Source organism: Urocitellus parryii, chromosome 14, assembly GCF_045843805.1.
Source record: "Urocitellus parryii isolate mUroPar1 chromosome 14, mUroPar1.hap1, whole genome shotgun sequence".
NCBI classification, from domain to species: Eukaryota; Metazoa; Chordata; class Mammalia; order Rodentia; family Sciuridae; genus Urocitellus; species Urocitellus parryii.
Window position 1 is genome coordinate 58,121,345 of NC_135544.1, and position 17,770 is coordinate 58,139,114.

General features: G+C 44.0%; 1 protein-coding gene across 1 annotated transcript in view; it reads left to right on the top strand.

Annotated features, from left to right (window-relative positions):
* Positions 1–17,770, top strand: part of Nuggc (nuclear GTPase, germinal center associated) — a 45,787-nt gene that overhangs the window by 394 nt on the left and 27,623 nt on the right. The window contains exons 2-7 of the mRNA XM_026398891.2: positions 8,366–8,507; positions 11,215–11,319; positions 11,865–11,973; positions 13,284–13,506; positions 13,882–14,112; positions 15,335–15,544. Of these exons, the coding sequence (XP_026254676.2) occupies positions 8,411–8,507; positions 11,215–11,319; positions 11,865–11,973; positions 13,284–13,506; positions 13,882–14,112; positions 15,335–15,544 (975 nt within the window). The 5' untranslated portion in view covers positions 8,366–8,410. The remainder of the gene's footprint in view (positions 1–8,365; positions 8,508–11,214; positions 11,320–11,864; positions 11,974–13,283; positions 13,507–13,881; positions 14,113–15,334; positions 15,545–17,770) is intronic.

Here is a 17,770-nt window from a genome sequence, read left to right on the forward strand (position 1 = left end):
ATTCTTTTCAGAGACTAGTTTTAGATTTACAGAAAAATTGAGAAAATAGAGTGTTTACATATAATCTACTCCTAATTTCCCTTATTATATCAGGGAAATGTGGTACATTTGTTAGAAGTAATGAGCCAATATTGATGCATTATTGTTAACCAAAGTCCATTTTATTCATGTTTCTTTGTTTGTATGTAATGCTACTTTTCTACTCTAGGATTCCCCCTCCCAAGATTCCACATTGCATTTAGTTTTCATTTCTTCTTAGGCTTTGCTTGGCTGTAACATTTTCTCAGACTTTGCTTATTTCTTATGACCTTGACAATTTTGAGGAGAGCTGGTCAGGCACTGTGTAGGATTCTCCTCTGTGGGCATTTATCTGATCATTTTCTCATGATTACCCTGGAGTTATGATCTGGGGAGGAAGATCACGAGTTAGCATGCTGTTTTGATCACATCAAATCAAGGGTGCTTACCACCACCGTGACCTATGACTGTTAGTGTTGACCTTGATCACCTGACTGAATAGTGCTGGTCAAGTTTCTCCACTGTTGAGTTACTCTTTTACCCTATTTCTTTACTGTGATCTTTGGAAGGAAGTTCTATGCAAAGCATACACTTGAATAAAATGGACTTCGGTTAACAATAATGCATCAATATTGGCTTATTACTTATTACATTGATTTTCTTAAAGTAAATCAATTATTTCTTGGGGGAAAGATAAATGTACCTTTCTGTTTGCATGTGTGAGTTTTAAGGCTAGGTAAAGGCCAATGGACTAGAAATGGGGAGAATCTGGTTTGAGTTAGAGTTTTGTTTAACAGTACGATCTTAGGTAAGTCATTAATCATTTCTTCCAAAAGAAAACAGCTAGTGTTGACATTGAGTGTATGAGTGTATGAGTTCCTGATGAGGAGGGAAATGTTATCTTATACCTCATTAGCTTTGACAAGCCTGGGAGAGCCATAAGATTAAAATTTATTTCCTTAGAAACTGCTAAAGCACGTTATGAAAATAACTGCTTATTTATTCACCAATTCCCATAAAAGAGAAGGCTGAGAAAAACCTGCCGTCCATCCACCCCACTGCCTCTCCTGCTTCTCTGACTGCTTCTGATGGCTACGCTGCTAATGGCCGACAAGTTACCTGATGTGTTGATGCCAAAACACACCCCTTTTCAAACAGGGGTGTGAAGGCTTTCATTTCATCTCTTGCTTTTGACCTAGCATGTTTAAATTGCTCTGTTGGGACGTCCCCAGTTTGGAAGAACAATGTAATGTCCAAGAAGGTGGTTAGGAAATGTTGCTTATCCTTCCAGGGCTGTAGACACCCGAGCACACTGTTTACTGATCCCAAAGAAAGAATTTGGAGGACTCAACTGAGAGGTTTTGGACATTTTTTTATGTGCTTCTGGGTGGCAGCTGGCCAGGATACCAGGAGAGCACTCTGTGCCTACAAGCAGGGGCAACACCTAGGACAGACTGCTCGCCCACTGTGCAGTGGAGGCCTTCAGATTTTAAACTTTACAACCAGGTCACTCTGCAATGGTCCTCACCTCTGGGTTGGAGACAAGGGAAGTGACCAGCTTCCTCTCTCCATTTCCTTCCTATCACATTCTTTAGCGTCCTTTTGCGAGCTTTCCTAGGCACTGATTAGTGTTTACCCAACAGTTGCCCACACCAACCGTACTTAAACCCAAACCTGAAACTTAAAAATAAAGAAAATAAGTCCTTAATTTTATCAATGTTCTATCATTTTGTGACCAATCTCCTGTTCTCTATTTCATTCTTTAGCCTACCTCCTTGTTGGAGGGGGATGAAACTTAACCAAAGACCCACCGAGGAACATGGTATACCCTCCTCCAAGTGACTGAGCAGTGGAGACAAGAAGGGGAGTCAGTTTACCAGTGAAAGTGGCGTTTGCCCCTACCACACTAAATAGACCTGCCCCCATGAATACTAGGTCTGATTTCTAGTTTCGCTGCCTTTACAGCATATTCTAGAAATAACATTTGTATGTATGTTTAAATGCCCACAGAGCATTGTTACATTCATTTTCACAAGAAATTCCTGATAGGGCTGTTTTCACCATTCCTATTCCACAGGTGGAGAAACTGGGGCTCAGAAAAATCAGGCAGTTTGTTCAGTGTTATATTGAAATATGAAATCTAAATATCCTGACTCAAAATCCTGGGCAGTGTCCAATGTATCATTCAGACTGAGTTTGTGGGCTGCTCACCTTGCCCCTGCTGCTCTGCTATACCACCAGGACCACTACCACACAACTAATATTTGTTGAAAGAATGAACAAATGAATAAAATAAATATAATCACCACCATTATTGATCTTACCACCTAAGATATAGTTAAAAGATGACCTTTGTTCAACAAACACTTATCCAGTACTTACTGTGTACCGAGAACTTACATATTTGTTAAAAGGAGGAAATAAGCCAGTGTTAAAAACCAAAATGCCCCCCAAAGACACTTTGCTAATTTAAGCATTTAATATTTTTCCTATTAATGCCACTTTGAGGAGAGTAATAGACATGAAAAGAAAAAGAGATTAATGTTGGGAAGGGCGGATCATGGGAGCAAGGTAGGGTAAGAGGAGATTCTGACCAAAGGAGAACTAGGGCAAAAGAACAGGATGCTTATAATTTGCAATAAACACATTCAGTTCTGCATCAAATAGAACAAATGCAGTAGAAGTATACTGCCCTGACATTTTCTCTCTCTCTCTCTCTCTCTCTCTCTCTTTTCTGCCTTGTTTTACTCTGGGGACATCTTAGAATTTGCAGGCAGCAGTTTGAGTCCCCATATATAATTATTTTCAAGTTTCCATGTTTCCTCTTCCTCAACAGACTTTGTCCCCAAGAGATGCCTTTGTCATGCATTTGAGAGAACCCTCACTCATGGGCACTATTCCCTCTGTCCCCTGTGCCCAAACTTCAGAAGTTTTAAGTAGTACCTACTACAGACTATGTAGTGTAATGAAAAGAATTTTGCCCTTGCCTTCAGGAACCCCACATCTGAGCCCTCATTGCCATTACCTTAATACGTGCCCTGGGCCCCAATCCTTCCCCTCCCTGGGCCTCATTGTCCGTATCCCTAAGAGAAGGGGCCCTAACCTTTATTCAATCCCAGTGTTTACAGCTGGTCTAGCATAGGGATGACTTGCATTTGTATCACCTCTGTTACTTTCCTGTTTGGAAAAATATGGTAAGCAAACAAATGGAAGAAAGTGAGATGAGAGAAGCAAGAGTAACTGCCCAAAGTCACAATTACCTAACAGGAAGCCAGTTCTGAACAACCTCCCCACATCTAGCTAATCCTGCAGGGTCATAAAAAACGCTATTTTGGGGTTCAGTGCACATGAATGTAAATAAGTACTAAAAGCAAAACTTAAGTGCTAACCAAATAGTTGAAATACACGTAGAATAAACCACAGGTGCAGAACCTTGCCTGCCCGAGCAATAAGTCTAAATTATTTTCTATTGCTTCTCAACACAAACCAAATTTTCATGATATGCACTACCATCGCTACCTCCCTCTGCAGGGAAGTGGACTCCAGCATTAGCTTAGAAGGGATGATGCACCTGCAGGTCATTTTCTCTTTGATTCAACAAACTTACCATTACAGTCTTCTCTGTTGTGCTACCTAGAAGACCCTGATCATTGGTACATTATTGGTTTCCATGACAAATGATATTTTAAAATGAGAATTTTCATTCTTTTAGCACCTATTTAAATCTAAAAACACTACAATTCTTTTCATTGGTGGCAAAACCAGAAATAGAACATACCACATCTGGTTTCCAGTCTAATACTCTTCCCACCACATTGTTTTCAACCCAGTGACTCCATTCTGAGCAACTGTACTAAACTACCACCACTATTTGTTTACTGGTTATTTTCCTTTTTAAATGTCTGGTGTTTATTTCTTTCTACCTCCTTTCCCTTTTTGGAAATGATAACCTTTCGATTTTCCAGTGTCATGGTTTGTCAGATGACCTCTTCCTGGCAGAAGGAATTTGAAGCCCAATTCTCTACAACCACATCTCAGATAATTTCCACTTTCTCAGATTTCAGTTAGGGGTTATATGGACTGGTACTGTGGGTGCTGCTTTGGTTTGGTTGGTGCTTATGATTTGTTGTCTCCACTAGATGCAGCTAAACCTAATACAACTCCAGATGGCTACAAGCTATGCTGATGACCTTTGCTTCCCTTTGTATTCTATTGACTTAGTAACTGAAGTGAGAGAATTAAAGTTCTTGCATCCCTGAAAGGAGCCAAACCACTACCCACATCCCAGAATTCAGTGAGCACATCTGATTCTCCTCTCTACTCCTCGTGCTTTTTATGCACTTTGATCTGCATTGCTTTCAGATTGAAGGGTTTTAGTCTCAAGATCACATTTTATTCAATTCTCAAGATTCTGTGTTCACTCTTGAAATATTTATTTAACCCAGTGGTGGTCTGGTGGTAATGCTTATCACTTTGGTTGATTAGTTCATTTGGGCTTCATGTGGCCCCAATGTCTCTACCTGAAATATAAGTTCCAGGAGAGAAATTTTCCTGGAGATCTACAAAGTTTTGTCCACTAATAAGACCATATATTTTATTTTATCATCAGTGTCCACCATATTTTATGTGACAGTGGCTTTGAGCTGATGTCTTCAGGAAACAACAGATCTCTTTGTCAATTCCTAGTTCTGTGGCTGAAGTTATGGGCAGGCATGACTGCATGCTTGCCCAGCTAACAGTTTTTCCATCATTTTTATCTCCTCACTCATATAGGCTTTGATATAGTTCAGCATTTCTGAGTGTTTCAAACAAGAAATTGCCATGTCTCTTTTGAAATTTAGTGATCTTGCAGAGTACTTCCATTACCAGCTTCTCTGGGGAACACTTCAAAAACTCAGAATCTTGAGAGTCAACGAAGCCCTAAGATTCATCTAGTCCGATCCCACTACCAGATGGTCATAGGGTTCCTGTTCAGACTCCTTTAGTGTCAGGAAATGCATTGCTTCCTAAGGGATCTCATTCCATTTTGGACAACTTCGATTATAGTAATTCTGCCTTATCCTTGGGGAATTCATTCCAAGACTGCCTGCCACTGGAAACCTAAAACCACAGAGAGCACTGAATTCTACATTTACTGTTTTTTCCCCTACAAATACATATTTATGATGAAGTTTAATTTATAAATTAGACTCAGAGATTTGCAACAATAACATAATAAAAATAGCACTGTCATCAAAGTTATGTGAATGTGGTCTCTGTTTCTCAAAATACCATATTTTATTTTTACTTTTTCACCAAAGGAAGCACTTTGTGGCTTTTTTTGGTCATATCCAAGTTGCCAATATCACTACTCTCACAATTTGGGGTCATTACTAAGTAAAACAAAGATTACTCAAACACAAGCATTGAGATACCACAACAGTTGATCTGATAACCAAGAAGGCTGCTAAGTGACTAGTGGGAAGGTGTCATATACAGTATGGGTATGCTGGACAAGGGGACAATTCATGTCCTGGGCATAATGGAGCTGGACAATGTGAGATTTCATTATGCAACTCAAATGTTATGTAATTTAAAACTTATGCATTGCTTATTTCTGGAATTTTCCATTTAATATTTTTGGGGCCATAATTAACTGTGGGTAACTGAGATCTTGGAAAACAAAACCACAGAGAAGGGGGGGGGAATACTGAACTCAAGAATGTTAGGCCAAAATGCTTCCTGTTACTTTCCACCTAGTGGGTCTAGTTCTACCCTTTTGGAATCTTAAAATTGATGCTTCACCTCTCTTACCTGCCGCTCTGGGTCATGCATTTGAAACCTGCTGAGAGCCACAGCCGAGTAGGAATGGCCCCTGGCATTTTGCCAGAAGTTTGGTTGAGAGGCAAGCCATTAAGATGATGATATTAAGTTAAGCTGTCTATAATTGCTGTGACTGGATGATGCTGGATTGAAACAGGCTGTGTATTCAATTGTATATTAGACCTTTACTGTGCGCCTCGGTTGCCCGCTACTTTGCAGTTCGGGAGAGTTGGGGGTGGGGAGTTCCGGTTGGTGTGTGGTGTTCCTGGAAGGGCAGCGTGGGTGGCGTTCGCGGAGTTTGGAAATAAAGTTTGTTCCTGCTTGAGTGGCTCGTGACTTGTGCCCAGCCAGACTGCGGCATTAACCACTGTGAAGTCCCCTCCGGTCTTCTGCCTCTGCCTACGTCTTCCCTTCCTCAGGTCAAGCTTTCCCAGTTCTTGAATGGTCTTCACCATTAATGCTGCTCCATTTGCTTACCTGCTGCTTTATACTCTTTAAGGCAGAACTCTAATCGCGTCAAAAACTTTTGGCTTTTAAACTTCCTTTGGTGTGGAATCTGATCCATTGGTTTTTCATTCATTCAGCCATTCAGCTTTTACTGACAGTCATTGCACTTCTTGAAAGAAATGCAATATTTAAAAAAAATGCAGTATTTAAAAAAGTGCAGTCCTCTGAATTCAAATAGCTGGTGGCTCAATAAAGAGAAGAAATATAGAAAGCATGGTCAACATTATAACAGTGGTGTCTGTGGGGCAGTGGGGACTTAGAAGGGGAAAGTTGAGAATCCAGGCACCATGTCACAGAGGAAATGCCAAAACAGGACCTTGAAGAATAGAAATTCACTGAGAAGAAGGGGCAAGGGCACCTGGCAGGTGCTAAGAGGTTTGGGAGTTCGGTGGAATGCTCTGCACTGGAGAACTATCAGGGGTGTGGGGTGGCCTGAGGGTGGGCTACAGGAGAGAATAGAGAGGTAAAGAGCTCCACCCCCTCAGGACTTTGCACATAGTAGGGGTTTGGACCACATTCTATCAACACACACTAAGTGCTACTTAGCCAGTTCTAATCAGCAAGCCAAACTAAGAATAAGAGACTGTTTCAACTGGTGGCTTGTGATTTAAACTTGGGGTTAATGTGCAAATGAGACAGTCTCCCTAAAGCTTGTGGGACGAGTGTAAGTTGTCATGTCGGGAGGAATTTTGCATAGTTTAGAAGGGCTAGAGATTCTGGTTTTAAAATACACGGCTGAGTGCTCCCAACAGAAACAGCAGATATGGAAAGCACTCTGGGTGCTTCCTGCTTGTGTTCTCCTCTCTGGATGGGGACCAAGAAGCTTCAGCGTAGTGTATTCCCACCCACTTGCTGCTGTGCCCTCTGTTCTGAGCCTCTAGAGGTCCATGGCTCTCCCTCTATGCTGGTGCCCTGTCTGCCAATGGGCTGGGTGCTTCCTCTGGAGATGCCTCCTTCTCTCTCCCCTGCAGACACTCCATGCCTTTATGCTGCATGTAGCCTCCAAGTGGGGCTGTCCCCTGGTGGAGGTGGGATGGGGCCGTGAAGAATGAAAGGAAAGTGACCATGTCACTTGGAGCAACCAAGAGATCTTTATTGTGGAGGAGTCTGATTAACAGGGAAGGAAGAGAAAAAGAGAGAGAGAAAGAGAGACCAGGGAAAGAGAAGAGAAGAGAGAGAGAGAGAGAGAGAGACGAGAGAAGAGAGAGAGAGGGGTGAGAGGAGAGTTTTTATAGCCCAGATCGAATGAGATCTCTGGGTCTGCAAGCTGCCTTGTTGGCGTGTAGTGATTGAATCATACAGTAGTTGCTAAGGGTCTCATCTTCTGCCCTCAGTGAGACCGGGCAGGGGCTAGATGTGGGTTTCCTTTGCACCAGATGGATGGGGATCAAGTGTTCAGCCTTGAGTGGGGTTGAATGTTCAGACTTGAGGCAAACAAGCGATAAGGAACCACACGGGTGAGGGTGAGGGCCGAAAGTTCCGCCCACCCTGCAGCTAACATTTGTTCAGCCCGCTCTGCAACTAACAAAGAAGGTTCATAGAATCTAGTTACTGCAACTCTCTCCTCCCCACTCAGTAACCTCCAGAGAAACTCCATAGGAGTGTCCACTGTTCAGCCAGCTCCCTCCCAGATTCTTGCTGAGGCTCTCTGGGACTGAACAGCCCTGGCCCAGGGGTCAGGGCACACCTGACTGGAGCCCGGGGCACAGGGCCAGGGAACTTCACCTGCACATTTCCAGCCTCCAGAGGTTCATTCTTGATTCAGAGTGGGCTGTCTTAAATATCACAGCTTAAAGTTCCAAAGATACAAGTATGAAGGAAAACTAACGATCCCATATCAACCTTTGTCATATTTAAGACGAAAGTCATTGGCACGAGGTGTCATGAGGTATTCAAAGATGGAATGGACGCTGCTTTTTCGGAGCTTGGAATCCAGTGAGGAAAACAAAGCATAGACAGATCTATATATTCTTAGTTTCCACTTTTTGTATTTTTAATGTCTGCTGCTTTTCCCCTTGTACTTTGTACGTCCTTTTAGATCGGTTCTTCCAAGTGACAAAAGCAGGATTTCACGTAATAAGAGATGGCAGAAACAGAGCCCAGGCCACACCCAGGTAATACACCTGCAGTGGTGTCCCCGGATGAAGCCACAGGAACAGACTGCTGTTGTCTGGTTAAAGGTAATGGATGAGACTGCGTCTAATCGTCTCTAATTGCTCTTCAGTCAGATGCCGCTTTCTCATGTCAAGTTTTAATAGTGAATGAATGCCCCTTATTTCAACAATAACTAAAATAGCCTATTCATAATGAAGTGAACTGTTTGACTGGCAATTCAGTTGTGGGGTTTTCTACATTTTTTTTTTTACAAAAAAGGTTACAGAACCTTCTTTTAGGACCCTCTGAAGATAGCCTCTCTTGCAGCAGAAAAGGTAGGGCCCTTGGAATGATGTTGGTAGCTTTCCTTAGAAGCAGAGATGTAGCCTATAAGGTCACTTTGGAGGGTGAATCCTGTCACCTCTCTCATGCAGAGGACTGATGAAGGGCCCCTAGGAAGAGCTTTTCCTAGAAGATGGCAGGGAAGTAACCTCCATGTGCAGAAAATGGGGATTATAGTCCTTTGTGTTTTGAGATGTAAGGAGAAATGCTTTTTCCTTCCTGTGGAAAGAATTAGCTTACGGGAAAGGAAAGCAAAGCCTCTGGGTCAGCAGGGTAGTGGCCAGCACCTGAAGCATGGCTGAGCCTGAAACAGAATGAACTTGGGGATCCGCTTGGTTGAGCTTAGTATTGAGGAGTGGGATCATTTTGCTTGGAAGATCCTGAAGGCCTCTGGCAATGGTTTGGAGCAACAATGAATCTGCATCTCGCGTTGGACTGTTGGGGATCACTTTTCAAATGTGACACCTTGTGGTAGACAGAAGCAACAGCAGCAGTAGGTTTTTTTGTTTGTTTTTGTTTTTTCCTGGTCCTGTCTCCCTCCCCTTCTACTATCTTTCCTAGAATAACTCTATATAGAATGTTGGAAAACACAAATGCGTGCCTGAGCAATTAAAGGGAATAATAAGAGCTGTGATCTAAGTTCGGGCCAATACATTTCAAGTTATAATTCAATATGGAAATACTATCCATGCAAATACTATGAGTCCGAGATGCAAGACTTTCTCCTTCCTAGGCAGTTTTTCACTTTGGAAATTAAAAAAAAAAAAAAAAAGAGTTTTAAACTATGCTATTTTATCTACTTCTTAACCTTGCTTTAGTTGATAAATAAGTTTCCAGTCTGTTATCAGATTAATTGCCAGTCACTACAGAGTTGAAATAAGAGCCCTGAATATATGGGCTTATCACTTGTCACATGTGGATAAGAGACTAGGAAACATTGCTTACACAAAAGAGTCCCCAAGTTACAAACTGGATATCATTTTACATTCTTTCCCACACAGGTGGAGGAGACTTTCTGGCACTGTGCTGTTCAGCCTGCAGCTGGCCCAGGTGCCTGAACAGCATGCTCTTTTCTTCTCTGCCTCTTCCTCTCCAGCCTCCAAGCCAGCAACCACTTGGTATTTAGTTCTAATGCAGTCCTTAACCTGAGCCAGGGCGAATTCTTCCAGTTAAGCTTAGTCTTGAAGTGAGATGTCTGAGGTACAAGGTCTAAACTACAAGCTCTTTCAACAGCCCCTTCCTGAGCAGGAGGTGGCAGAGGGACAGTATTTGGTATGTGGCTCTGTGCTAGAATACTCTGTGGGGTGTGAGCAGAATGGGTGCTGGAATTTGCAAGGTTGAACAGTGGAAGCTGCCTGAGCTGTCCAGGAGACCTACATCTGGAACCTAGGACTGAGGCTGGGCCTTCTGATGTGGCTGCCATTCCACAGCAGAACAGTGGAATTCTTTAGGGAAAATGGCCTTTGTAGGTGACATTCAGTTTTGGAGCCTCAGCCCTCTTTATATAAGCTTAGAGTGTGGTGTCTCTTCGGCATCAAGTCTTCCAGTTCTTCCCATAGCTTTTTTCTAAGGCACAAGCCAGTCCCAGAAGCACTGGGTTAGGATAATTACAAACAACTCTATCCCCTTTCTAACCAGGTGAACACCACCACCGAGGTGTTGTTTAACCCTCCCCGCCACTCTCACACATACACACAACTTTTTGATTAAACTTTCTTTGGGGTTATGGGCCCTACCAACCTCGCACCTGTAACCAAGGGGAAAACCTTGAGTGAGCTAGTCTGCAGAACGACAAAGATTTAACTACAAAGCTTTGCCTCTTGTGATGTCTGTTCTTGACTGTGGAAGGAGGCAGCTGCTAATGTCTCCAGGTGAAGAAGGGGAAAATGTTCCCTCTCAAAAGCACCCATGTTGGAGAGCACCATCCAAAGCTCCTCTAACACATTTTTATCAGTTCTCTCATTTTACAGATTAAGAAGTTGCTGCTCAGGGGGTTATTTATCCTGGGTACATGGCCCATGATCCGCCCCCCGCCCCTGCATTCTGCTTCTGATCAATTTCTTTCTTAGTCTGAAAAGGCTTCACCCACACTTAGCCTTGCCTTGGGATTTTCTCTCCACAGTGGGTTGATTTCCTAAAACTTGATATTTGGTAGAGAATGTCTAGCCACTTTGGTTTCTGAAAACCTCCAAATTGATGTTTTTCATGCGGGGAGATAATGTTGGATGCTACATTTTGGAATCAAATAAAAATAATAATAATATAAAACCCTGGGTCAGAAGTAGGAACCAAATGGGGTGAGCCACAGTATCCTGTTCCGAATGAGCTTATGGGCAGACGGAGCTGCTGGTAGAGGTCCTCTCTTAGCCCTCAGAGCCTGTGCCGTGAGTGAGGTGAGGCAAAGATGCCGCGCCCCATACCTATAACTGCGGAACCTCTGCTCCCCTCTAGCTGAAGACGATGTATTTAAAGAACCAATGAAGAAAAGACGCCGGGCGGGCCCAGGCCAGCGATTCCGAGCCCTTCAGTCAGCAGAACAGTGCGCTCTCAAGGAATGTGAGTTTATAAAACTGCGGTGTACCTTGTTTAACCCGGCTCTGTCCTTCCCAACTGTGTTCAAATGCTCAGAGGAGAAGTGTGAAAGGTCTTCAAATGAAGATGTGTCATCTGAAAGCTTGTCTCCACATTGCTCTGGAAGAGGGGGTGATAGTATAAAAATAATCTCTTTCTGATTAGAACAAAGGCCGTGAAAATGGTTAATTTGGTGCTTTAGTGGGGGTTTGGATGGTGTTCTTACATTTTGGTCATTTTATGACCACAGGAGAAAAGAGTCTAGGAGGTGCTAAAGCCCGTGGCAAAGCCTGAGATGGCTTCTGATTAGGAGTTGCAGAGAGGCTGGCCCTCTGGAGTTGTCGGAATTGGCGCTGCCATCTCCATCAAGTGATAATCTCCCACGGTCGCTCTCTTGCTCTCTAGTTTAAATGGCTTTTCATTTCATTTCTTTCCCTTTCTCTGCAATATTCAGCAGACTCCTCCTTTGGAGACCTAATACTCGATCCCTGCCAGGCGCATCCCAGGTAATTCATTTCTATTGATTCCAGATGAGAAATTGGAGTCACGGACCAGAAGGGTTTTGAGCAACACTTACCAGAAACTTCTCCAGTGTGTCTTCTTAGATGACAGCATTCCTAACGGAGTCAAGTATCTCATGTGAGTCGAAACCCACACCCTCGACTCAGGCGCTGATGCCTTTCCTTAGGAGGCTCAGGTGCTTTCTCCCCCTCAACAGAAAGAAGTTTTCAGGTAGAAACTAAGCAGAGAAACCCGGGAGTTTCTGAAGCTGGGGGCCATTATCATTACCACTGATAGTTACCATTCATTGTGTTATCCCTGTTGTCAGCGATTTGCCAAATACCTTACATATGTTAAAGCTCACACCCTATAAAGAGGAGAGCTATTTTGATCTTCCCATTTTACTGAAATTGAGGCTCAGAGAGGTTGATGCAGTGAGTAAACTGAGTAAACTCAAACTGTTGGTAAGAGAAAGGGCCTGAACCCCACCCAGGCTATGTGACTCTGAGCCTGTGCCCCACACTATACTCGGGGAACTGACGTGAGGCGCTTGAGAGGTGCCTAAGCTACAATCTCTCCTGCTCAGTTGTTGCAGAGAACAGATGAGGCAAGACACCAAAAAAGGAACAGGAATCAGGTTTATTTGGCTATAGCCAGGTTCAGAGGGCAAAGCTTTTGCTGTCATCAGTCAATCCCCCCGAACCCTGAGTTCAGGAAGTTTCAGAGTTTTATACCCAGCATGTAAGGGGAGGGGCTCAGAAGTTCACAGTCTGCAGAAGATCACATAAAAGCAGCTTTTTCTTTCACTGTACTGGACAAGTTGACCCTTCAAGAACAACCCCTGAGAAGGGGAGAGCTTCTTCTCCCCTTTCTTCCCTCCCCTGCCAGCTGTTACCATGGAGCCCAGTTGGTAACTTCTCTTATCTTAGAAATGTAAACATCTCTGTGAGGCTCCAGCTCAAGGCCAGAGGCCTTATTAAAGGATCTGTCTTTTTTAAATTTTATTCTATTTTTTTTTATCACATTTTGCATTTGCAAACACACTTCTACAAACTACTATACTAGAGAAGCTTAGTTAAGATTTTCTGTGGAGAAGGGGGTGCCACTACACAGTAAGACTCTGGGTTGCTATAATACTGCTTTGCCTCTGCGTAAGTTTTATTAGGGACAAGAATGTGTAATTTCTATTGAACACAAACAAGGTGCCTCACATCTGTATAGAATTATATTTACCAAGTATTTTTGCATAGTTCATGCCCGCACCCCCACCCAGGCCAACTCTGTGTAGCGAATGGCGAATAACATTTCCCTTTGACCAAGGAGAGAGTAGAGGTTTTGAGGATGCAGTGACTTGCCCAGGATTAGAACTCAGTTCCTTGCATTCTGTTCTGATGGTCTCCCCACTACACCTGGATGATCATGAAAATGTGCATTTTATAATATAACAGAAACAGGCTTCTTGCCTTGATTGAAAAGCCGTCATTGGATCCGATCTACATTGGCTTATTTGGAAGCACTGGGGCTGGGAAGAGCTCCCTGATCAATGCCATCATTCAGCAGGCAATGTTTCTGCCCGTGTCCGGAGAAAGCATTTGCACTTCTTGTATCGTCCAAGTGCGCTCGGGCTGCTGTGAGCAGTATGAGGCCAAAATCCACCTTCTCTCTGACCAGGCAAGTGTGTCCCCTGTCCTCTTCCCTCCCATCCTTCCTCCCCCCTCCCTGCCTTCCTTCCCTCTTCCTTCTCTCTGTTCCTTCTTTCTCCCTTCTCACTGTCTCACATCCTTTGCATACACAGCTCATGTTTTTGTTGAGTGGAAAGACAGTATTGTGGAATGAGAAAGCTCAGTGGAGTGAGATGGGTTCTGCTCCCTGTGGCACTTGGGGCCAGCCATTTCCCCTTGGGGCCCTGTTTCCTCATCCACACAGCCAGGGGGTGTGGTAGCTGATCTGAGATGTCCTGATGATGCAGCCCGGACCCTGCATGGGGTAGCATGGCTCCTCCTGTTCCTGTGTCACCAAGGGTGTGTCCCTGCTCTGCCTTGGCAGGAGTGGAAAGAGGAGCTGAAGAACTTGACTAAACTCCTGCACAGTGCAGAGGAGCCAGGCGGGGAAGAGGTGGACCCCTGGGATGGGGACGGCGCAGTGGAGGAGGCCATCTGGAAGCTAAGGATGGTTTATGGAACTGGGGCAGAAAGAAAGAACTATGAAGAGCTACTGAGGGCAAAGCCCAAAGGGAAGATTCCCACCTCCAGAGTCATCACCCTCAAGGCAGAAGAGGTAGGTAGCTTCAGGATTTGCTTTCTTCATTTTATCACGGGTCTTAAATATAACAGTGAGTCCATTTAGAGGACTTACCTGAGGTACAGTGTTTTTATTAGAAACAAATTGATGCCTGACTCAGAGTTATTCATGACCCAAGTTATCTTTTCTGGCTGTTGAATAGAAATTTTTAGCATCGGAATGGAGGAGGTTTTATGCAGAGAAAATACCGTTTTAGTTAGTTAAGGATTAACTAAGGATACTATTTAGCTGCAAATGATAAAAATAAAGATATAGGATAGCTTAAACTTATAGGGGTTTATTCATCTTCTCATGTAAGCAGTCTGGGGGCAGCAGGGTCCTGGGTTGATGGAGAGGCTCAGCAGTGTCAGGTCAGCTTCTCTGCAGAGTTCTTGACCTTCATCACACTCACTGCCTTGTGGTCCTAAGGTCACGACCGAAGTCAGTGCTAGACTTCACAGCTAGCCTCATGGAAAGAAGTTGGAAAATCTGGCATTTTCCATATCTCCCCTTTCATCAGGAAATAAAATCTTCCCCAGAAACACCCTCAACAAATTTGTGTGCTGATTTCATTATGTAGAAGGGAGCCACGTGGTCTTTCCTAACTGAAGGGAGACCGACAAGAGGCAAGAAGCAGGCTTGTCCTGATTGGCTTAGACCCATCCTCCTCCACTGCCTCCCCAGGCAGACAGACGAAAACTCAGGGTGGTGCTATGTGAACTTTTTAAAATTTAATTTCCATATTAAAACAAAATATTTGTGGGAGCAACACTTAGTTTATTCAAGTTGTGCATTTAAAAACCTAGTTTTTCTTGTTAAAATTCATCCTTAAAGTATTGTTATTCTATTTAGAAACCTGGTGATTTTTGCACAAAATAAGAATAGTTGCTTATGTATATCCTAACATCTAATGTTCAATTATCCCCTGATTAACAAATCCTTAAATATTTAATGCTACTTAGATATTTACAAATTTAAATTTCCTTAGATTTTTTTTGTATTATAATGAAAGTATAATATGTATGAGTCTGTCAGAATATTTTAAGCAGTTGATGGGCACATTGGAAGTCAAATGAACGAAGCCTTTCAAAGCCCTTGCAGAGCAGACAACGGGCCTCCTGACATCCATTGGCCAGGCCTTCAACAGACCTGTGTCCAGTTGACCCAGGAGAAAAGAGCTGGGAGCACGCTGGTGTGTGACTGTGACCTTCCTTCTCAGGCAGGAGAACTGTCCATCAAGCTGGACCCCTACATCCGGACTCAGAGGAGAGACGGGGACGGAGAATCAGCTGAAACCCGAATCTGGCCCTTGGTCAAACACGTGGAAGTGACTCTCCCCAAATCCTCGCTGATTCCGGAAGGGGTGGTGCTGGTGGACATTCCAGGCACAGGCGACTTCAACAGCAAGAGGGATGAGATGTGGAAAAAGGTGATTCTCTTTCATTGAGCTTCTTTCCTCTTCCCTCACCTCCTCCATCCTTTCTAAGCCAAAAAAAAAAAAAAAAAAATTCTACTTCCAACTTAGAGAATTTTATGAGTTCACTGGGATTAAATTCTGCTTTATATGGTCTGTGGACAGTCAGCCATAGAGAGACCTCAGAGTAAGAGAGTAATCCAAGCAGAGTGGGGTAGAGAGAGAGTGCAGCAGGTGCAAGGCCCAACAGCTTAGCACTGTCTTTATGTCTTTTTGCTCAAATTTCTTAAAGGAAAAATCTGATAGGTTACTGCCCAGCTAATGGATTAATTCTCTCCAGATTAGGTGACCATCCCTAGTGCAGCCAGCTTTGGTGGAAGGCGGTGGTCTGGAAGGAGGTCCATTCCTTCCACCAAAGGCTTGGGTTGGAGCTCGGTTCCCAGCAATGGAATGCTCAGTCACCTCCAGATGGGAGAACCAACAGAGCCTTGAGGGCAATTAGCAATTCACACCTAGTGACCAGAGGCTGAGGGGTTCTGAGGGATCTCATTGTTCATTCATTATCACACACATGCCATACACTAAGCCAGAGGAGGCAAAGATCATGGCTAATAATGACAGCGGACATTTACTGAGCATTTATTCTGTGCCAGGCCCTGTTCTAAGTGAAGTAAATTGCACCCATAACAGATATTTTAGCCCTGGGGGGCTTCTGCTCTTAACTCTTACTCTATTCTACAGTTCTCTCGGTGAATGAGAACTCAGAGAATGACCTATTACACTAAGAATCGCATACGCTCATCCCTCAGGGTCCATGGCGGTTGGTTCCAGGATGCCCCGTGGACACCAGACCACTCAGATGCTCCAAGTTCCTCATATCAGATGGTGTAATACTTTCACATAATCTACGCACATCTGTCCATATACTTTAAATCATCTCCAGATGACTTATAGTACTATACAATGTTAATACAAATAGTTGTTGTATTGTTTTAGGGAATAATGACAAGAAAATGACACATTCAGTAAAGATGCATATATATTTTTTTTTTTTGGTACTAGGGATTAAAACTAGGAGTGATCTATCCGTGAGCTACACCCCCAGCCCTTTTTTTCGGGGGGGGGGGGGGAGACTAGGCCTCCTTAAGTTGTTTAGGCTGGCCTCAAACTGTCTGGCCTCAAATCCTCCTACCTCTGCCTCCACCTCTGTTGTGCACCACTATACCTGCCACAGTTTTTTAGAATATTTTCCCTCCATAGGTATTTGAGTCCTTGGTTGGGGAACTCATAGACATACAGGGCTGTCTACATGTGTGTCTGTAATGTTTAAAGTGAACAGCAGACAGTAGGGCCTGCCCTTCTGGGAGGATGCACCCCTCCAGCTACAGACAGTTTCTGTGTCTACTGTCACTCTTTACTCCTACTCCTGTATTGCTTGTGTATTTTGCACAAACATGTATGGTATTTACAACTAACACGATGAAGCAAAATGTAACGAGATTGAAGGAGAAGCAGAGCCTTCCCACGAGGGCCTTGGAGTCTCTTGGAAGAGGTAAAGCACACAGCACGCAGATGACAAGTGAACTGGAGGCCACGAGGCCCTTTCCCTGGATGGGGTGTGGTCAGATACGCTGGCCGCTCATCACAGCCCACAGATCCCGCTGGAGAGGCGCTCTGAGGAGGTTGGCTGCAGTGGGAGATGGTTCCCAGGGTGCTCTGCTTGGCCAGGGCTCCCCTGCATTCCTGTGGTTTCATGATGGCTTCTCGTAAGGAGTTTCTGAAGAGTTCCCTGTTCAGGGAGAGGAGAGCACAGGGACACATCTCTCTGGCTACCAGCTTTGCCTTCCCTAAAAACCATCACCCATTCAGACATCCTTGGTCTGCCATCTACAAATGGGTACTTTCAGCATGTCACCTAACCCCTCTGAGGCCCATTCATCATGGGGAGATGGAAGTGGGGGTGGCAGGTACCATCGCACCCACTCCTGAGTCCAGTTGGTCTTGTTCTATAGATAAGATTTGTGTGTGTGTGTGTGTGTGTGTGTGTGTGTGTGTGTGTGTGTCTCCCATGGCTCTGACTTTATCAATCCTGGCAGTTGGGAGCTTGGTGTAAGCCCCCCAGTTAATGTGCTCTCCTCTTCAAATTCTCCAAATTCTGTCTCAGATCACAGTCTTTTTTTTTGTTTTCATGTGAACGTACATTTAGTAAGCTCCCGTGGTTTATCAGAACCACAGGGAATG